The sequence below is a fragment of the Aureobasidium subglaciale genome, assembly GCF_000721755.1.
Source record: "Aureobasidium subglaciale EXF-2481 unplaced genomic scaffold scaffold_23, whole genome shotgun sequence".
In the NCBI taxonomy this organism is placed as follows: Eukaryota; Fungi; Ascomycota; class Dothideomycetes; order Dothideales; family Saccotheciaceae; genus Aureobasidium; species Aureobasidium subglaciale.
This window is the reverse complement of record NW_013566972.1, coordinates 47,272-68,030: the sequence shown is the minus strand read 5'-3', so window position 1 is coordinate 68,030 and position 20,759 is coordinate 47,272. Positions and strand designations below refer to the sequence as shown.

The window sequence follows — 20,759 nt, the reverse complement described above, 5'->3', positions numbered from 1 at the left end:
TCGTAAGCAAAGTTCCCCAGCTCGAAATCGCACCGCCCATCACGCCCAAGTAAACTTCATGCTTATTGAGAGTTTTAACTTCAACTTTAAAGAAAGCACTGGAAAACTGTCGGCAGCTGAGTGACCGAAGTTATCGTTCTACAGTCAACCAGCTGCTGTAGTGCGGTCGACTGTTTTCACGGTGGCAGTTGACTGACCCCCGCTCGAGCGACCCAAATACAGATGCCCCATACAGTCATGTTACCTGCCCCAGTTGATACACCCCACAACTCCGGGTCTCCAGAGCGTCGACTACTACCTCGCATACGACAGAAACGAGCTCAGGTAGCCAGGGCTTGTGACGAGTGCCGCGCACATCGGACAAAATGCGACAACAATCGACCCTGTTCCAACTGCAACGACAAGGGAAGACGATGCAGTAATAGTGATACGAGGAAAGTTTTGACTCTCTCACAAGCCTATAGAAAGATCGAGGATCTACGGCAGAAGGTCCAAGACTTAGAATCCAGGCTTGAGCGGGACCCGGAGAATCGAGTGACTACACAGTATACTCCTGACCTACTCAGCCGGTCTGAACGCTCAGATTCTCAGTCTGAAAATCACACTTCAGAACAGGGAGCATCTAAAATCAAACCTTGGGCCGGCATCAAGCTCCGGCCCGTACGCTCGCCGCATGAGACTTGGTTCGGGCCGTCGTCATTGTACCACTTCATGAAGCGCCTCAGTACTTTCTTGACCTCTTCTCTTCAGGAAATTTATACAGCGGACAGCATGCTTCTCAACTCTGAAAGTAGCAGGAATTTTCCCGGTGCACCGGATTTTTTAGAAGGGTCGAGCACTTACGTCACGTCAACGCCATGGCTTCCACTACCAGAGGGCCTGGCCAAAGATCTAACACCCATGCAGGAGGAATACTTCACGAGCCTCTTCTGGCAATCTTTTCACACAGCTTCGTCGGCAATCATCGATGAGGCAGAGTTTAAAGAACACCATCAATCACTATGGATAGGCTCTGGTAACGTACGCAAATCTTCGGCGCTGGTGGATATTGTTCTTGCAATGTGTATGCAATACGGCATTTCAACACTGCCAACCAATCAACAGGGAGAGATCGCAGATAACCATGATGCTACCATCGCCGGACGATGGCATTATCGACGTTGTCAGAGCCTGCTGACACATGAGATGGAAAGTCCCACCATATCAACATTACAATGTCACCTTCTATGCGCTCTATACCTCTGTGGGGGCTCTTTCCATAACATGGTTGATAGCTGTATTGGTCTAGCCGTACGCACGGCCTATATGCTTGGCTTGCACCTCGACCCTCCCAAGACCATGCCGCTACGCGAGCAAGAGAAACGCCGACGCTTGTGGTGGGCTGTATATGTGTTTGACAGCAAGATCAACATGAAGCTCGGAAGGCCATTTCTTCTTCGCGATTTCCACGTTATGCCCCAAATACCCAGCGATGACCTCGAAACCGCGATGATCTCGGGGTCGAGTTTTGCTCCGTTGGGAGACAATGCCACTTGGCTCAGCTTCAATCTCCAAAATATCAAGCTTTTCACGGCCGTCCGAGCCGCACACACGGCTCTCTACAATGCTGACCTCAAACTCTCTGAAGGGGAGACGATATGGGATTACCCGCAAATCTTGGAAGAATCTGCAAATCTCATGCGCCCTCATATCAAACTCTTAGATAATTGGACAAACGAAGTACCCTCTGGCTTGAAGACGCAGCGCCAGAATGGCAGCAGACCACTTTCCACGGATGCCTCAGTCCTCGAAATCGAAGCTTTCGCACCAATGTGGGTGCAGCGTCAACGTTTGCTCTTGGAACTGATGTACCACAACCTCAGTATCAGTCTCTACCGTTCATTCATACCTCTTGTCTCTAACCCAGCTTCGGGGCCCATCACGGGGGAGATCGCCGTCCGATGCGCCGAACACGCTATAGCGTTTACGAATATTCTTCACCAAGTGCTCAGTTCGACTTCAATCCTGGATGGCTGGCACGAGGTATTTCACTGGCAGTGGAAGTATGTAACAGATCACACCGAAAATCCTTTGGTTCGAAAGACAGCTGACATCCATCCCACAGCGCGGCAATGACACTCATAGGTTTCATCATCACCTATCCTAATAGTCCATCAACTACCGCAGCTCGAGGCGCACTCGAAGTTTCCATAGCCGTCTTCTCCATTTACGGTAAAAGCCTTTCGATCGCGAACAGTGCTGGAGATATCGTCCGGAACCTCTGCGCGAGGATCGGCAAAATTAGCCTGCAATATGCTGGCGTGCAGAACGCAACTTTCGATGGCTCTTTCATGGGGACAGGGCCATTGGCACCCGACAACCAGAATATCGATTGGTCGTTCTACGATATGAGTGTGCCTGCTTGGGAGAATCTTTTTGACGTCGCGCTCGATATTGATTTCTGGGGTGATATGAGTACGCTGTAGCTGCAAATTCAGCTATAGAACTCTAAAGCAACTTGGATTGAAAGGACTTCGACTGCATGGCTTTTCACTTTATCCCTATTGCTTCACTTTATCCCTATTGCATCGAGGAAGTCACGCATGATAACGCCAGTCTTGCTATTTGCGAAAGCATTGATCATGGACTCGAAAGCTGGCGAATCGCGTCGACCAGTCTTTGCGAAATAACAGAGCGCGTGACTGACAGGAAATACTGCAGCATGAGCAGCCCATAGACCCATGCCTGGCTTGAAGAAATGCCCTGCGACCTGCGCAACACTCAGTGCTGATAGCTCCGGGCTCACCCATTCGGGCAGCGATGGAAGTACCTCTCCAGGAGTCCATATGTTCATGAATGCTTGCAGCTGTTGCTGATGAGTCCTCAATGAGCTATACATTATGCTGCACATCGTCCAGTACATGGTGCATGTTGAGAAGAAGCCATGACCATGTAACCTGCAGACGTCGTAAAGGGACAGCCCTTGCTCATCGACTCTCACCGCGGAGGGTTCCCTGAGATCGATGCTGTACGAAGGCACAGTGAAATCCCAGGTAGAGCTAGAGCTGCTGGGAGGTCGACTCATCCAACCTGTAAATGATTGCTTCTCGCGACAAATGACCATGATCTTCGTTTCCCACTCTCTCAATGCGTTGCGGATGTCCAGGCATCTCTCCAACAGCGTAGTTCCCAAAACGATATGCTGACGACTTGCAAGATCGGTTTTGACGACAGCTTCACTCTCACGAAACATGTCGAGTTCTTCAAGAAGCTGTGGGGCGGGATTGATCAGTTCGTAAAGCTCATCTCTCATATTGAGGCTCGGTAGTCTCCATTCCAGCTGTGTGAATGTGTTCGGCCTCCGTCTCGCAAGACCTTGAATTATGGCGGTCAGGCGAACTCCGTCGTATAGCTCTGTCCCGAAAGTCGAAAGGTGTCTCTCACGTCCACGCAGCTGCACGAGACGACAGGTACCATTGACATGGAGTCGCCAGTCAGCAACTTGATTCCGACTGGGATCCTTGGTAGCGGGATCCGATGTTATTCGACGGAACATCTCAAATAGCGTGAGCAGACGACAACACGCCAGTACGCTGTCGTCGCAAGCCGAAATCGGATCCTGAAGAGCCATGTTCGTTTGCCGGAGTGCCTGCGCATATAACCACCCCGCCCGCATGATCAGCGTCCGGTCTTCATTCATCCATCCGAGACCGGCCATTGCGCAAGCCTGGATAGCGTTCCTTACATCGGTATGGCTGTTCGCTAGCTCTCGAACTGACGGTATCCAAGGTGCCGATAATATACCGCCGATGCTACCGTCCAGAGAAGGGTCTTCTTGCGGCAAGTAGTTCGTCCAAAAGTATTCATCCATAATGATCGAAAAGTCAGTCCTGGCTAGGGATGTGTCAGAGGTCGATATGAGACTCTTCGTTATGAGGTTGGACCCTGCATCTTGACCAACAAAGACGTACTTTCGATCTTCGAAGGCACAGGGTATTTTGAGTCGCAAGCAGCGACCGCATGTCGGTTTCTTCAGGTCACAGCCTTTCTTCTTCTGTCTACAGTTGACACAACCTCTGGTCGTTCGTACGCCCTGCATGATTGTGGGAATCTCCCATATAGCCTCTCCTTGGGCGGGATACTGTCGCACTTGTTGCTGCACGATTCTTGCTAGACTTGCAGCGATGGCATGGAGATGTGTGGACTCCCCGAGTTTGATTTGTCGATATGACAAACGATTGTGGCTTGCCACAGCTCGTCGTTGCTCTGCTTCAGTTGCTTAGGGAGAGCAGACGTGATAGACACCAGCATACGATGAGGAGGAAATCTCGAGAAGTAGATTGGGCGAAGTAGACTGTGCTTCGGTCGCGTCTGTGAGGCGTCGGCATGATAAGCTTTATCGCGATCCCTTCGAATACATTCTACTTTGTTATTTCGAGCAGCGGAAGTCGTCTCAAGTGATCGGGCAAGATTGACGCTTCTTTGTCGGCTTGATTACTGATCAACGCTGACCGATCGCAGTATGCGGAATCGAAAGGAACGGGTGCGTGGTGAAACTCGACTGATCACAGTGTCTCCCTGCGGCTTTATCAATTCCTCCGACCGACCTTGCGCGTCACAATATATTCCCGACTTTGCAGCTCCAAGAAGGGGCAGTGCACATCGCACGCCGATGGCTTCTTTACGACATCTGCGACAGATCGATCTCCGAAATCCTTCCAGCATGTACAGGGAGGCTTGGAAGCTTGGTGGTTGGGGAGGGGTGATGCCGTGACGGCTGCTTGCTCGAAATTGCTTCTTGGGTCGCAGAGTCTAACCGCTTTGGGAGTGTCTCTGCGCTCCACGACATCACCGTCGCAGGCTTCACGTCTCTCTGCTTTGAAAGCTCAACTTGTCCTATACACATGCATTCCTTCAGGTCAGATAACGGAACATGGCAGTCGCAGAGATGTTCCCGATCGGGTACAGTCTGCTACGCAGTACCAATGACTCCTATAGCCAAGCTGCGTCGGAGGAATACCTATCGCTCCTCCGCCGCATGCCATCATGCTGTTGAAGGCAAGCGAGCCTTGTCAGAAGTATGCTTCTGTCTATAAGAGCATCTCATACCGGGCCACTTTCTCAAACCACACACTTCAGACTATCGACACTCTTGAGAATACAGCATTCGGCTTCTAAGCAGCTTCGACGTCAACCACTTCAAGTCATGGCCAATACCTCAGCAAGAGACTGCCAGCCCTCAAATGGCTTTGTTCATGCCATGCGCCGTGTCTACCATCCACTTGGGTTCTCCAAAGGATATAATGCCGTCCTTGGTAAGCTCTTCCAGGTTGTTTCTCTTACAAACCACAGCTGATTGTTGGCGCAAAGCGTTCCTGGCCTTGGGTTATCTTTTTGGGTTCACTCTCGCGCGTCTACAGTATCTGTCGTACAACGGTGTTTTCTGCAATGCGAATGCATCCGGCGGTACTGGAGCAGCTCCCGGAGAATGCTATTACTACCTGCAGGTACCGTTCAAAGTTGGTAAGTCAATCTTCTCAGTCCCCGTCTGGGATGCAAAGAAATGCTGATAGCGTTGAAGGCATGAAGCTCCATCTTTTCACCGTCATCCCGGCATCACTACTCGTCGTCCTACAATTCATCCCAGTCATTCGTCACAAGATCATTCTGTTCCATCGAATGAACGGTTACGCCATTGTCATCCTCTCTCTCATCAGTAACGCCGGTACGATCATCATCACACGGCATGCGTTTGGCGGCGAGTTTGCCACACAGACTTGGACTGGTGCAATGGTCATCCTCACCACGATTGGGTACATTATGGCCTGGGTCAACATCAAGCTGCTGCAAATTGATCAACATCGAGCTTGGATGCTGCGAACGTGGGCATGGGTGAGTTGGCGTTCTACCTCCGGTGTGACACTTGCGACGAACTGATACCTTGACAGTTCTCGACCATCGTCACCATCCGTATCATCATGATTATCTCAGCTCAAATCATCAGCACGAACAGGAACTGGTACACCACTCGTCCGTGCGCCCAGATCGCATTCGCACTCGGACAGAACGACACGCTTGCCGCATACCCACAGTGCGAAGGTTACTTCAACGGCAATGCACCAAATCTACCCGTCGTAGTCACTGTCGACTTCTCCAACGACAACTCCATGGAGCTCTCTGCTGCACTTGCGGTGCCTTTTGGCGCAGCAGGCTGGCTCGCTCTGTTACTGCATACAATCGCTATAGAGGGTTATGTAAGTACAACTTGTACAAATATGACCTCGAGCGTATGCTGACATTCCATACAGCTCCGACTCACGCCCAAAGAATCCAACAGACTACGTCAAGTATCATATGAGCGTCAACTTGAAAGGGGCATGTCCAGACCGGGATATGCGGGATTGACTGTTGAGCGCTTCGGCGACGCTGAGCCGTTCCAACCTCAAGCAAAGATTGAGCATGAACATGCGGAGATGAAGCAGGACAGAGAGGAGCGGTTTTGAAAGAAAAGAAAAAAAACAGAGGTGCTAATCCCTGCATGACGTTCAAACTTTGTGATGTTACGATTATGTTTCACGAGACGCAGGCTTTTACGACCATGACGATGGTGTCGCTAGGTGTGTGCCATGAGCGACAGATCTCACTCCCCGGAGTGGTCGCGTATGCGCGTCGAGGGGACTGAGGTACTGATGTGATGTTACTGTCTATCGATGTATTGGGGCCGGAGATTCTTTCCAAGAGCAAGTCGGTGCTGAAATCGTTTCGGCGACGACATCGCGTCAGACGTCTCTTCAGGAGTAGGTAAGAGCTCAATAGTGACCGGAAACGCTAGATGATTCCTTGATTGTTCAAACAAGAATGGCTTTTTGATATCATTTTTCATGTCGTCATCAATGACGCACCCAGTTACGTGGTGATTAACCGATGTTTTGGAGACGGTGTCGGTCTTGCGGTGCTATGGACTAGACCTTCCAGAAGTTGGAGTTGTAAAACACAAATCTCGCCATACAACCACCAACGCTCGGTTCATGTACTCCAAACTTGATCCTGTCCTAGAAAAAGAGCACTTTGATGTCCAGTATGACTATCAGACAACCAGTCGTCATATTGGTGCTGGTTTTCGCCGATACATGGAATCATTGCTTGCTAAGGGTATCACCCTGACTTATCTTGGCATTTTGTACTTTCCGGCATCACCTCGCTTGACAAGAAACCCGTCGCCCTCGTGATTCACCTACGACACCGGGAAGAAGGTCAAAATGGCCTGCAAAGGACGACCAGCAAATGGCAACATGCCACAGTGACTTTGCATTAAACAACATAGATATTTTGACGGTCGAGCAAGCGGTGACCTGAAAGGGAACGAGCGGATAATGCGGCAGCCACGACTGTTGGCCGAAACAGCGGGCGGGCAAGTCGTGATTCGCACGCAATGAGAAAGGTTCGACTTTCTCCGCCGCGACCGGATTTCTTGCCCGAAAGGCGGAGACGTACAATGATTCATCCACATTGGAGGAGTACCGAGGATAGGGAGTCAGGAATTTCCGTCGACTCATTCGCAATGCAGTCTCTACTGTCGCCATTCTCGACGACGACCGATTGATCGAACGCGTCTGCCACAAATCCGCCATCATGACGTCCTACGCGTATGAGCCCAAGACCGACCGAGCCCACGAGAGCATCTCGAGCCTCTCAGCAGACAATGATCTGGGGCATGAGCAAGAGCAGGGATCATACAAGTCGGAAGACTTCCACACAGCTGAGCCGGTGCCGGGAGAAGCACCGCTAGCCAGCACCTTCTCACACGATCCCGCTGTATCAATACGAAGCGTCGGCCCAGCACCGGATGGCGGACTGCAAGCATGGACTCAGGTCGCCATGGCTCATTTGACCATCTTCAGCACGTGGGGATGGGTTACGAGCTATGGCGTCTTCCAGGAGTACTATAGGACCTCTCTGGGCCTCGACCCCTCCGCCATTTCCTGGATTGGCAGTGTTCAGATCTTCCTGCTCTTCTTTCTCGGGACTTTTAGCGGGCGCGCGCTTGATGCTGGCCTGTTCCGACCCGTCTATCTAGCTGGCACCTGCTTTCAACTGCTGGGCGTTTTCTCCATGTCGGCCGCCACCAATTATTGGCAATTGTTCCTGTCGCAAGGCCTTTGCATAGGCATTGCTGGCGGTCTGCAGTTTTGCCCTGTCATGTCTTTGATTAGCACATACTTCGTCAAGAAACGCTCATTTGCCATCGGTTTCGTCACAATTGGCTCCTGTACTGGAGGTGTTGTGTTTCCCATCGTTGTTCAACAACTACTTCCGCGCATTGGCTTCCCTTGGACCATCAGAGTGTGCGGCTTCCTGATGCTATTCACGAACATCTTGACAAACCTCGTCTACCGCACGAGATTACCACCTCGTAAGACAGGCCCCCTCGTTGAGTGGTCGTCATTCAAGGAACTACCGTATGTGCTCTACTGCGCCGGAATGTTCTTCAACTTCTGGGGACTTTACTTTGCCTTTTTCTATGTTGGTAGCTATGGTCGCAACATCATCGGCATGAGTTATCACGACTCTGTCGAGCTTCTTCTTACTATGGTCGCCATTGGCTTCATCTGGCGCTTGCTCCCGAACTACTTCGCCGACCGCATGGGTGCCGTCAATGTCATGTTGCCATTCAGCTTGCTGTGCGGTATCATGATGTTCGCATGGATAGGTGTCCACTCAAAAGCATCCCTCTTTGTATTTGCTGCCATCTATGGTTCCGGTTCTGCTGGTTTGCAGTCCATGTTCCCAGCAGGCTTATCAAGTCTGACTACAGACATGAAGAAGGCCGGTGTTAGAATGGGAATGGGATTCACTATTGTCAGTTTTGCCTGTCTCACTGGCCCGCCGTTAGCTGGAGCACTCATCAGCAACAACAATGGCAACTATCTTCCTGCGCAGCTGTGGGGAGGTGCCTCATTTGTCCTTGGCGCGTCACTCCTTGTAGGTGCCAGGACAGCCAAGGTAGGCCTTCACCTCAGGCAAAAAGTTTGATTCTTGGTAGGCCCGACCCGAAGCGTCATAGATGGTCATGTATTAGGTATATACAGACGTTATAGAGAGACATAAAGAAGCAGGTCTATCACAAATTACTGATCAATCTCGAACTTGGTGAACGCTATGTCTTGCGTGCTTTCATCATTCGAAGTAGCGAAGACACCAATGACGGGACCGACGAAGTCTGCATTCGACAACTCTTCTGTGTCGACGATCCCAAGCGTCTTCGTCACGCCTTGCTCCTCTTCATACTGGAACACGAGCTTTTCTTCAGTGTACTCAATCAGCAGACGGAGCTCTTCAATATCGTCCGCAACTTGCTCTTGGTCTTGTCTGTTGATCTTCTTCGCATTGTTGACGACTTCGAAGCAGACTGATTTGCTGCTGTTATCATACCAGATGCGAGCATACCGGTGCTCGTCTTTGTAGTTGACAAGTCCTGCACGGACTGATCCCGCTTTTGGCACGGCCACACTGACCGAAGCGCTTCCTTCAAGCTTCCTTTGGCGTTTGCCGACGAATGAGACCGGCTCCTGCCATTGCGCGAGGTCTTTTTTGCTTGGTGTGAGACGAATGGTGGAGCCTTCAATCTTGTGGTCTGACAGATTGGCGTCACGAATGTACAGCCAGTCCAATCCACTCCTTGTCGCTTTGACTACATCGGTCTTGAACTTGTGCGACGAGGATACTTCGACCGTATCGAGAATCGGCCATTCGCCGTCCCAATTGCCAGACACCAGGAAAGACTCGCGGCCCATGTGAAATCTTGAGCCTCGCATGCGCATAGCGAGACAGGCGCCCCACCATCTGCCGTCGCTGTCTTGGAAGATGTCGCAGTGTCCCGTGCAGTGAACATAGTTGTCTGTGCCTGATGCGGTGAGGATCGGATTCTTCTCGTGTCCTTCATAAGGTCCCCAGATGCTCTCGGATCTTGCGATGGTGATCATGTGCTCTTTGAACGTGCCGCCTTCGGAAATGAGCAGATAGTAGAGCCCGTCTTTCTTGTAGATGTGAGGGCCTTCCGGATATATTCCACCAGTTCCCTTCCAGACCGTCTTCTCCTCGGAAAGTTTTTCGCCAGTCGACAGGTCGGCCTCAAAGAGACTGATGGTAGTCATGGGCCCAGGTCCTCTTGATCCACAGATGTATGCCTTGCCGTCATCATCCCAGAAGATGGATGGGTCGATGCCTAAAAACTCAAAGTACACGGGATCAGACCAGTTGTCTGACCAGATGTCATCGGTCTCGACGATGAAGTTTTGCGGTATGTCTTCTCCGTTATCTTCGGGATGAACGACATTTGTGTTGATGATGTATGTCTTTCCTGATCTTGTATCGTGTCTGATGGTCGGAGCGAATAGTCCGCCGGTGGCTAGCATTACGGTGCCATCTTCTTGTGGATGGAGCTTGGTGTCTGACAGACGTAGTGAGAGTTGGGATTGACGGTTGATTGCATTTCCTGAGATAGAGTCAGCGAGATGCGGCAGTACAAGTCATCATCGAACACACCGATGAGTGTCCAGTTCACGAGGTCTTTCGATGCATATATCGGTAAGCCTGGGAACAGGTGGAAGGTGGAATTGACCAGGAAGAACGTATCACCAATGCGTTGCACCGATGGGTCTGGAGCAAAACCAGGAATGATTGGATTGATTGCGGACGCCATGACTGCGGACGAGCGGGGTGTCTCAACAGGAGGCAAACCGGATACAAGTGTACTTCATCTTCGATATCATGGGAGTGAAGCTTACTTACGTGGAGTATGGATACTTGGGATGTGGCTGTCCGGATAAATGGCCGGGAATCTGTTATTCCACATGTTGTGGCACAGCTTTCCGAGTTTATCCCATTTGGCCAACGGCCAGATGAGGTGGACAAGCTGCAACATCGAGCTCGGCATGCACCGAGTGATGGAAGCACTTTAGGCAAGAAAACAACCAGGTGTAATCCTTCGACCAGCTTGGAACGGTCGATAGCCAGCACGATTTGAGTCGTATGTCCAGATTCGGGTCAAATGCCGAAGTCATCTCACCCCCGCATGGTTCACGCCCCCGGATAATCTCCGCAAAACATCTTCCCCGCAGAAGCTTACTGTCCCCACCATCACGGACGAGACTCCTTCAACATGTGATCGACTATCAACACGAGCCCCTGGAGCTACTCAGAGACCCTGACTCGTACGCTATGAGCTCGGAGTCGAGAGTGAAAGCTGCATGGTGCCTCTCTGCTTCACGCTTCTTCAGCAACCCAACTCCAGTCACGAGATTGACTTATCGCCTTTCTCTCACAACACGGGAACTGACAACAGTAAGAGCTTTGCCGCAACTTCGTTTTGTGAGGGGGTGATCTAAGCCACTATTGCTATACCAAGGAGTCCCAGCCCACTTGGCACCACCATAACGGCCGCCATCGCTGCTAGACTTTCGCCGTCCAAGGCATGGCAATTCGATGCGATACAAGGAAATGTTTAGCCTATGATCTCTTGCCAAGTTCACCCTATCTTCTTTTTGGTGTGAGTCGACATATAGCATGATCATACTGGTATGGGCACATGGAATGAAATCTCGGCCGAGTTTCTTGGTCTCGAACTCAGGTTGTAGAACACCTCAATCCTTCCTACCGTGAGTCCGGTGGGTCGTTTAGCCTGTTGATCGCAAGCACGATATAATTACTTCGTCGCTTCCCCATATTGGAGGAGCATAATTCATCGCATCTGGTGGTATACCAATCTACAACATAATCATGCCTCGCTTCCCCAAACCCCACAGTCTGGCCGTGCCAGTCAAGCCTCCCAAGGGTCATTTCTTCTTTGCTGGACACACAATTGAGCGTGTCAAATGGTGGACGTCAGGTCCTATGAGGAAGCTCTACTTCCTCATGGGTGTCATGATCATGACCAACACTGCCAATGGCTTTGATGGCTCTATGATGAACGGTCTTCAGAGTTTGTCGTACTGGCAGGAGTACTTCAACTACCCCAGGGGTTCAATCTTGGGCTTGTTCAATGCTTCTATGAGCCTGGGCTCCCTGATTGGTCTCTTCTTTGTGCCTTACCTCATCGACAGACTCGGTCGTCGCGCCGGTATTCTCATCGGATCGGTCATCATGTGTCTTGGTGTCGGCCTCCAGACAGGTGCCGCAAACTTCGGCATGTTCGTTGCCGCTCGTCTACTTATCGGGTTTGGTGATTGTATCGTACTCGGATCTGCACCCCTTCTGATCACTGAACTGGCCGTAAGCATCATCTCCCCGCTTATTCAAATGACTATATTGACATTGCTTAGCATCCTCAAGACCGCGCTGTGCTCGTCACTCTCTCAGGTGCCTCGTACCATTCAGGCGCCTTTATTGCAAGTTGGGTCACATACGCGACTCTCAAGATTCCCAGCGATTGGGCATGGCGCCTTCCCTCCCTGCTTCAATGCACCTTTTCCATCATCATCTCTATTGCAGTCATCTTCACCCCTGAGTCTCCTCGTTGGTTAATCAGCAAGGATCGCTCCGAGGAAGCTCTGAACATCTTGGCTAAATACCACTCTGTTACTGGCGACACTGAAGACAAGGTTGTTCAGCTTGAGTACAACGAAATTGTTGCAGCTATCAAGATGGACCAAGAGGCCAATCGTACTGGCTGGCTTGATCTGGTCAAGACTAAGGGCAACAGAAAGAGGATGGGTATCATTACTGCCATCGGTTTCTTCTCTCAATGGTAAGTCCTTCCCCTATTATGAAGCTGCGAAGATGCATGTTTATGTTCGAACCGCGTCCCCTTTCTACGGAGAGCCTAGCATCGGAATGCATGATCATGTTCTCTGGCCCTGAGGTCCTACTCTATGCTTGACCTGCAGGCATGCACGATCATGTTTGAAAAGCATCCGATGGTCAAGGGAGTCGCAATGCCGCAAAACATAGCTAACGTCATAACAGGTCTGGCAACGGCATCATTTCTTACTATTTGGCCACCGTAAGTTTCCGCCTTGTTCAGCCCACAACAGATGGAACTCCTCTAACCGAGACCAGATTATGAAAGAAATCGGCATCACCTCCTCGAAAACCCAGCTTGGTATCAACGGCGGCATGAAATCATGCTCTCTCGTCACCAACATGGGTATGTCTTTCTTCGCCGATAAGCTCGGTCGTCGCCCGATGTACTTGATCTCCACAATCGGTACATTCGTCGTGTTCAACATCGCAACTATCATTGCCGCACGTTACGCTGCAACCCCACACGCCTCTCTTGGTGCAGCGTTCGTCGCAATGCTGTTCATCTACGGGTTCTTCTATGACTTCAAGTAAGCTATCCTGGACCTCGGCGAATAGTTGAACAACGACTGACGTGAGAATAGGAACGGTCTCATGGCTACATACACCACTGAGATTATGCCTTATGGTCTTCGCGCCAAGGGCTTTACCTGGCTCAACTTCTGTGTCACCCTCTCGCTGTTCTTCAGTATGTCTGCCCCCAAATGCCACTCTGACGTATGCTGACCTTCATCTTCAGACCAGTACATCAATGCCATCGCCCTCGACGCGCTGAAGTGGAAGTACTACATCTGCTACTGCGTTTTCCTGGCCTTCGAAGTCGGTGTCATCTACCTCTTCCTCGTGGAGACCCGCTACACTCCCCTGGAGGAGATTGCAAAGTACTTTGATGGCGAAGACAGAACTCTTGATGTTGCTGCTGTTGCCAATGAACAAGTCAAGCATGATGGCGATGGTGAGCTCAAGGAGAAGGGCTTGACCGTACAGCAAGTCGAGATCGTCGAGAAGGTCTGAGGGTGTATGAAGTGTGTCATTACGAACGAACGTGTTATTATTCAGGTGTATTTCTTTGTCAAAGAATGCAATGCAATATAAGCGTCAAGTACAGACGATCGCTCCCTTGCGTTACACTTGCGCTGTGCCGTTGCCACCACTTGTCGGTATCTCCGACCTTGGATGCAAATACTGGCCAGACCAGAGAAGGTTCCGCCAGGGAGACGAGGGCCCAAACCGAGAACGATCAGCCTTGCATTTTCAGCTACACACTGGAGGCTCAGCAGCTTGCTGGCGAACATCTTGTTTCGAAGCCAACCAATGCAGCCCTGAGCACATGTCAGCCGACCCAAAGCTTCGGTTCGAACGCTGTTCAGGCATCCATAAACCCACGGCCAAGAGTCCAAGAAAGCTTGAGGAATGTCCCAGAACAGTCAAAGCACGACGCTCAGCTATTCCGGGGCAAAGTTTGTACACGATAAGTGCCGAATGGGCATGACTTGTCAGACTGTTCTGGAAAGACCACGTGAAGCAAGGGTCAAGCCAAGCTGGCCAAGCTTGCTTTGTGTATCAGACATTCGGTGCTTCCGATGGCAGTTTGTAACGATCCCTCGTGTCGGAACGAACATCTTCAACGTCCCGGCAGGTGTGGCGCCCATTATTTGAGACATATCTTGACAGAGGCGGACGACAAGGTGTGCGCCCATAGGCGCAAAGGAGTCTGATATGCTGGATATTCAGGTGAGAATTACTGTTCAGGGGCCACAAACTCTGTGTCTAAGTTAGGCATGATAAGGCACTCGAAAAGGGAGGATTCATTGGGGCCTTGCAGGATACCAAGTCACAAGTCGCTACGTACCAAATTCAGAACAAGCTCAGCTGGATTCATCGAGGCGAGGGTCCTTCCTGTTCCTGGCCCTCTGCTTGTTTTCTCCGCCATGTTGAGAGTAGAGTCAGAGTATCCGGCTATTCTACAACGCTGGAACAAATGTCTCTGATTCTTGTTCCACACCAACGTAGATAGCGAATCACCCGAGATGTTCGGCTCGAGTCGAGAGACATCGCCAAGACTTCGGCTGAACTCCGTGCTCGGCAGGAGCAGTGTATCCTTCACGGCTTCACCATCTTTTGCAGGGTTTATTAGAACAAAGCTGAGCTCGACGCCGTACAAAGCATGGAGCCTATATCCAAATCTGAACCATTGAAAAAGCGCGCAATGTTATTCACAGCCATTCTTCAAAAGCCTGCACCTCGCTGACGGATTCCAGCGGAGCGGGCTTGGCAGACACAGGTCACACTAGCGCGAAACTTTGGAAGGTCCGCTCCCTTGCTTGTGATCTGGGGACACCGCTCCTCGAGATTGTGGGGACTTCTTACAACGACTCGCGCAGGCCAATTTTATTCTCACAATGACGACTATAAAAACCTCCGACTCGTATCTTGATTCTAGAAGCGACCTTGTGGCATGTCATCCAATTTGACAACACACTGTCAAGGCCAGGAGGATTGCGATAGCTTCACAATCCTCCCGCGGTCTAGTTCATGGTACATAGAGCGCCTCCCTTGGCGTGTGGCACTCCAGACGTCGTGATAGACGGTTCGGGGAATTTAGCTGAGCCGAGTTACTGCTATTCAAGGCTCAGTCTCAGCTCTGGCGTCCCACCACCGCGTGACTGTACCTCTCGCTAATCTTATGCTCGAGAGCATGTTTTCAAGAGCTATATACAGTGGTCGTGTTGGCCCGTTGTGTCTCGACAGCAGCTCAGTCAACATTCGTTCGTTGTTGCAACATGTCGGCCTTTACGACGCTCGTCGCGTTCTTGTTTGCATTCCTTTTTGCTAGCAATGTCGACTCCTTGGCAAGCACAGACACCATCACATGGGGTGGTGACAATAGTCGTGCAGGCTACCAAACGTAAGTCTACATCATCAATGTAGTAAGATTTTGAGACTGATTGAAGCCAGAAATCACAACATGGACCCCTCAGTCGTTGCTGGAGATGCTTTCGGTCAACTCTGGAAATCGAATCTACCAGGAAACTTCCAGGGCATCGGTGCTGAACAGATCTTCTCTCAACCGCTCGTGTACACCGGTAGCGATGGCATCCAATACGTCTACATTGCTACCACGCAGAACAATCTTTACAAGATCAACGCTAAGACCGGAGATATTGTCACTCAGAGGAACATGCATGTACCCTTCTTGACTGCTGATCTCGATGGTTGCGTCGACATCAATCCTACTGTTGGTGTCACAGCTACCGGTGTTATCGACCCTGATACTGGCATTTGGTACCTCACATCCAAGACATACTCAGATGCCTTCCAGAATGGCGCTTTCTCGAAAGCTAACCCTCCTGGTCGTTTGAACGGCCGCTACTACTTCCACGCCATCAACACCGCTGATCTGTCCGAGGTTAGCGGGTTCCCAAAGATGATTGATGGCCTTGTCTTCCGTAACAACCCCAACCGCATGTTCATCGGCGGTAATCAACACGCTCGTCCCGGTATGCTTCAAGTTGGTGACTTCATCTACACCGGCTGGGCGTCTCATTGTGTCAAATGGAACTTTACTGGAGCTGTCATCGGTTTCCATCGCTCTACTGGAGCTGTGGTCGAGGCTTTCGCCATGGAAGGTGGCCCTGAGCCTAACACTATCCCTGGTGCCGGTGTCTGGATGTCCGGAGGTGGTCTTGCCTACGACGGCAAGGGCAGCATGTTCCTTGCTAGTGGCAACGGCTACGCGTCCCAACTCAAGGCAACAGGAAATTCTTTGCCTGGTAGACAACCTCCTACGAGTCTTGAAGAAGCTGCCGTCAACTTCGCTATAGGCTCAGACGGCAAGCTCACTCCTGTTGATTTCTTCATGCCTTGGGAAAAGACTCAGCTGGACGGTGCTGATAAGGATCTTGGTACCACTCCATTGGAGCTACTACCTACCGATGTCTTCAAGTGTGCCAATGTCGCTCGCATGGGTGTTGTGACTGGTAAGTCCGGCAAGACATACTGGCTCAACCTCGACAACCTTGGTGGTTACCAGATGGGACCAAACAAGCTTGACGCTGCCGTCCAAGTATACCAGAATGAAAATTCGGTCTATGCAGGCGCTGGAGTCATGCCCCTGGGTGGTGGTTACATCTACATCAACGTCATCCAATATCAGACTCACGTCTTCAAGTTCAGTTGCTCGGCGAGTGGTGATCCTCAGTTTACCCTGGTCGCAAACACTCCCGAGAAGAACGCGTACATTCTCGGTGTCGGCCACGGTACCACCACTTCGCTCAATGGCCAAGAGGGAACAGGTCTCCTCTGGACTACCGATGTCGAAGGCTTCAACCTGAGAATCTATAATGCCATACCGACTGATGGAGGAAGCATGCAGCTGCTGAAATCTTTCAACATTCCCGGCGTAACCAAATTCTCTCGCCCCGTCTTTGGCAACGGTATTGCGTACGTAGGTACGACCCAGGGCGCTCTGTATGCGTTCGGTTCTCCCGTCAACCTCCCTCTCAACTGCTCGTCGCCATATACCTTTGCGAACACTCCTGTGGGCAAAGTGTCGGACCCGGTACAGATCACTTGCAAAGCAAACATCGGTGTCACCGTCAGCAGTGTCGCTCTGACTGGCAACCCCAACTTCAAGGCCGACAAGGTTGCCACACCTCTTACTTTGACTGCTGGTCAGACATTCACGTTCAATGCTACCTTTGCTCCTAACTCTGTTGGCCTGCTATCGAGTGACATCCTCGTCAACACGACCAACAATGTCGCCAAATATTCAACAACTACGCCTATCACCCTGAAGGGTACTGCAAACTCGCTCAAGCCTCTGTTGGCCATTGCTCCGAACACTGTAAGTATGCAAGATTGACGACACCAGAAGACACTTAACAAGCTCTCGCCGGCCGATCAAGCGGTCGTGAGTAGCTGCCGCAACATAGAGTGTATTTGAGATAAGCAGCCGCCGGAGGAGAACCATCTTGAAAAAGCTCTCCCACGGTGTCTCCGGGTTTCAGAAATACGTTGTGCATTGCGGCAGGCCCTGGAACCCTGAACCATTCTTGGAGAATCATGCTGATCCTTGTTGCATAGGTCTCTTTCAATGTCATCGCTGGCCAGCAAGTCGGCGGAACCTCCCAGTCATCCCTGTTCAGCAACCGCGGTGATACTGTGCTCACAATCGGCAATATCACCTACTCCGTTGTCTCGGAAACTGGCCCCTGGATCACCCCTAATATTACGGACAACGGCACTCAGGTCGGTTACTTTACGTTCACCAACCTTCCAACTACCATCGACCCCAACAACGTCGCAACGGTGAACATCAACTACAACCCAGACGTTGCAGGTAACCACGCAGTCTACGTCAAGGTGAACTCCGACGGTGGCAGCAGCTTGCTTGACGTAGTCGGTCGTGCAGGCACCAATCCCTCTGCTCTTATCGAGTTCCAAACCCCTGACGGCACGGGTTGGGTCACATACCAGCCAGGGGTACCCTTCTCTTTCGGCAACGTCACCGAAAATCAGACCAGAAATCTGAAGATGCGTGTCACCAACAATGGTACTGGCTCTGCGGTACCCCTGTCGCTGACGGTCTCGAAGCCCCCTTATGGTATCCCCGGTATAATAGGGGCTGTCAATACAATTGATCTAGCCGAGGGTACCCTCTTGCAAGCCAACGAGAGCCAGACAGCGACTCTCTTCTGCTCAGTGCCGAGATCACAAGTAAACTTGCCTTCCTTCATGGGTACCGCTACCTGGACCATCAACACGGGAGACCCAAACATGGGCAAACAAGTTATCCAGTTCACGTGCTCCGCGATCGCCGAACAGGTTGGCCCGCTCCTGACGAACGGCACAGCCCAATTCAGCTACGTAGGCTGCTTCAAGGAGAACAACCCCGGCCGGCAATTAGCCACAAATCCGATCAATAGCAAAACTTTGACCAACGACATATGTATCACAAAGTGTGCTGCGTTGGGTTATCGCTTTGCAGGGAGTCAATATCAATCTGAGTGTTGGTGTGGCAACGCGCTGCCACTTCAGATGGACCTGGATACCGACTGCAATTTCAACTGCGCTGGCAATGAGAACCAGACTTGCGGTGGTAGTGGAAACATCAATCCTGGCTCGCACATCTCGCTATTTGCCGATCTCGCGCGCTTCGACGGCAATACCACCACCCAGGTACAGCATATAGTGCCGTCTTACAACGGGTATAACTACTTGGGTTGTTATGCTGAATCGGGAGGCAAGACTGTTTCTGCCGCTTCACAGGATACCGGTACTATGACCGTCGAAGCCTGCGGTGATTTCTGTATCGCAAAAGGTTACACGTTGTTCGGGCTGCAGTATGCTAGTCAATGCTGGTGTGGAAATAGCATTGCTACGACTTCGAAGCTCACCCTTGACAGCAAGTGCAATATGGCTTGCAAAGGCTCAAACGCCGAATTTTGTGGAGCTGGTTCATTGACGAGCTTGTATGGCAAGAACATGACGGCGGCTTCATCAAGCTCGTCCTCGAGCGTCGTATCTTCGTCGAGCGCGTCGTCCATCGTGGTATCATCAAGCTCGTCCACAGTCGCCAGCCCTCCTCCAAGCTCATCTTCCGGAACCGCAACAACCGCTACGTCTAACACAGCAAGCTCTTCGAGTGCTTCATCCACGGCTGTACCTACGTCTGTCTTAGCTAACTACACGTACATGGGATGTTTCAACGAGACTCATGATCGTCGTGCCCTCAATGGCCCCTCCAAAGCTGGAAATACCAACACTCTTGAGAGCTGTGCTACTTTCTGCGCTGGATATGCCTACTTCGGTGTGGAATTCGGCCAAGAATGCTACTGCGGCACAAGTCTGTATGCCAATTCTATACTGCAGAAGGACGAATCTGGTTGCAGTGTTGCTTGTGCCGGAAATTCGGCCCAAAAGTGCGGTGGAGGCGATTTCCTCAACGTGTACTACACAAACGTCACCACCTCATCCACAACCACATCTGCCTCCACAAGCACGCCCACTGGACCTATCACGGTGCAGTCGGTTGGTGGTTACACGCATTTGGGATGTTACAACGAACTTGCCAATGGCCGCGCGCTCAACCAGTTGAATAAGGCAGGCAGCTCCGTCAGTGTCACCTTTTGCGCTTCCTACTGCTCCGCCTACACCTACTTCTCAGTCGAATACGGCCAAGAGTGTTACTGTGGAAACGCAATTGGGTCGGGTTCGGCACCTGTGACCGACGGACGTTGCAAGATGCCCTGTGCCGGAAACGCAACCGAGATTTGCGGAGGTTCCTCTGGCCTCAACATGTACCAGAAGGTCGCAGCTGTCTCAAGCTCCTCCGTCCTGAGTTCCTCTTCAGCGAGCTCTTCTGTCTTGAGCTCATCTGCAACTGGATCGTCTGTCCTGAGCTCATCTGCATCAAGCTCCTCAGTTTTGAGCTCCTCATCAAGCTCCTCAGTCCTGAGCTCCGCCACATCGAGTGCATCCGAATCATCAAGTTCGGCGCCAAGTTTCTCCGGCTCGGCACCCGGCACAGGTTCTACCTCGTCGTCGTCAGTTTCATCTTCTGCAAGCTCTTCGGCGGCCTCGTCTTCTATCGCTACTTCGACCACTAGCAGCATCTCATCAGCATCAGCGACACCGACTGGACCTGTCGCTAAGCAGAGTGTTGGTGACTATGTCTATCAAGGCTGTTGGAGTGAGATTGGCGGAAGAGCTCTGCAAGGCAAATCTTTCTCTAACAGCTCGAACAGCCTGGAGTTTTGCGCAACTTTCTGCACAGGATACACCTATTTCGCAACAGAATACTCCTCCGAATGCTACTGCTCAAACACTGTAAGCTCGGCATCTGTTCTGACTAAGGACGGACGATGCAACATGCCCTGCTCCGCCGATAGGTATGGGATCTGTGGCGGTTCCAACGGCTTGAGCTTGTACAAGTACAGCCCTGGCAGCGGTTCTTCGAGTGGCTCAAGTTCACCATCCTC

General features: G+C 51.3%; 7 protein-coding genes across 7 annotated transcripts; 5 read left to right on the top strand and 2 right to left on the bottom strand.

Annotated features, from left to right (window-relative positions):
• Positions 1-222: 222 nt before the first annotated feature.
• Positions 223-2,465, top strand: AUEXF2481DRAFT_68903 (uncharacterized protein; the record flags this gene model as incomplete). Its single annotated transcript, XM_013485244.1, has 2 exons — positions 223-2,042; positions 2,105-2,465. The coding sequence occupies 2 exons, from the start codon at positions 223-225 to the stop codon at positions 2,463-2,465; spliced, it is 2,181 nt and encodes a 726-aa protein (XP_013340698.1).
• AUEXF2481DRAFT_433150 (uncharacterized protein) lies at positions 2,333-4,290 on the bottom strand. The gene has a single exon (XM_013485268.1). The coding sequence runs from the start codon at positions 4,076-4,078 to the stop codon at positions 2,549-2,551; it is 1,530 nt and encodes a 509-aa protein (XP_013340722.1). The 5' UTR covers positions 4,079-4,290; the 3' UTR covers positions 2,333-2,548.
• An 895-nt stretch (positions 4,291-5,185) lies between these two features.
• Positions 5,186-6,482, top strand: AUEXF2481DRAFT_7839 (uncharacterized protein; the record flags this gene model as incomplete). The annotated part of the gene is made up of 5 exons (XM_013485152.1): positions 5,186-5,294; positions 5,350-5,502; positions 5,561-5,871; positions 5,928-6,233; positions 6,288-6,482. 5 exons carry the CDS (start codon positions 5,186-5,188, stop codon positions 6,480-6,482), a joined length of 1,074 nt encoding a protein of 357 aa, XP_013340606.1.
• A 1,129-nt stretch (positions 6,483-7,611) lies between these two features.
• AUEXF2481DRAFT_47993 (uncharacterized protein) lies at positions 7,612-9,012 on the top strand (the record flags this gene model as incomplete). The annotated part of the gene is made up of 2 exons (XM_013485233.1): positions 7,612-7,718; positions 7,809-9,012. 2 exons carry the CDS (start codon positions 7,612-7,614, stop codon positions 9,010-9,012), a joined length of 1,311 nt encoding a protein of 436 aa, XP_013340687.1.
• A 12-nt stretch (positions 9,013-9,024) lies between these two features.
• AUEXF2481DRAFT_43234 (glycoside hydrolase family 43 protein) lies at positions 9,025-10,984 on the bottom strand. The gene is made up of 2 exons (XM_013485208.1): positions 10,525-10,984; positions 9,025-10,474 (listed from the first exon to the last, which is right to left on the bottom strand). The coding sequence occupies exons 1-2, from the start codon at positions 10,679-10,681 to the stop codon at positions 9,108-9,110; spliced, it is 1,524 nt and encodes a 507-aa protein (XP_013340662.1). The 5' UTR covers positions 10,682-10,984; the 3' UTR covers positions 9,025-9,107.
• A 773-nt stretch (positions 10,985-11,757) lies between these two features.
• AUEXF2481DRAFT_32344 (uncharacterized protein) lies at positions 11,758-13,791 on the top strand (the record flags this gene model as incomplete). Its single annotated transcript, XM_013485184.1, has 6 exons — positions 11,758-12,249; positions 12,300-12,724; positions 12,943-12,979; positions 13,036-13,307; positions 13,362-13,465; positions 13,517-13,791. 6 exons carry the CDS (start codon positions 11,758-11,760, stop codon positions 13,789-13,791), a joined length of 1,605 nt encoding a protein of 534 aa, XP_013340638.1.
• A 1,769-nt stretch (positions 13,792-15,560) lies between these two features.
• AUEXF2481DRAFT_7835 (uncharacterized protein) lies at positions 15,561-20,611 on the top strand (the record flags this gene model as incomplete). The annotated part of the gene is made up of 4 exons (XM_013485151.1): positions 15,561-15,685; positions 15,736-17,623; positions 17,863-20,470; positions 20,526-20,611. 4 exons carry the CDS (start codon positions 15,561-15,563, stop codon positions 20,609-20,611), a joined length of 4,707 nt encoding a protein of 1,568 aa, XP_013340605.1.
• Positions 20,612-20,759: the final 148 nt, after the last annotated feature.

What these genes read in the sequence shown, in the direction of transcription:
- AUEXF2481DRAFT_433150 (XM_013485268.1), bottom strand. Translation starts at nt 4,078, where the DNA reads ATGCAGGGCGTACGAACGACCAGAGGTTGTGTCAACTGTAGACAGAAG.
- AUEXF2481DRAFT_43234 (XM_013485208.1), bottom strand. Translation starts at nt 10,681, where the DNA reads ATGGCGTCCGCAATCAATCCAATCATTCCTGGTTTTGCTCCAGACCCA. An exon ending in CGTGAACTGGACACTCATCG is followed by an intron (nt 10,475 to 10,524) that starts GTGTGTTCGATG and finishes ACTCTATCTCAG; the next exon opens with GAAATGCAATCAACCGTCAA.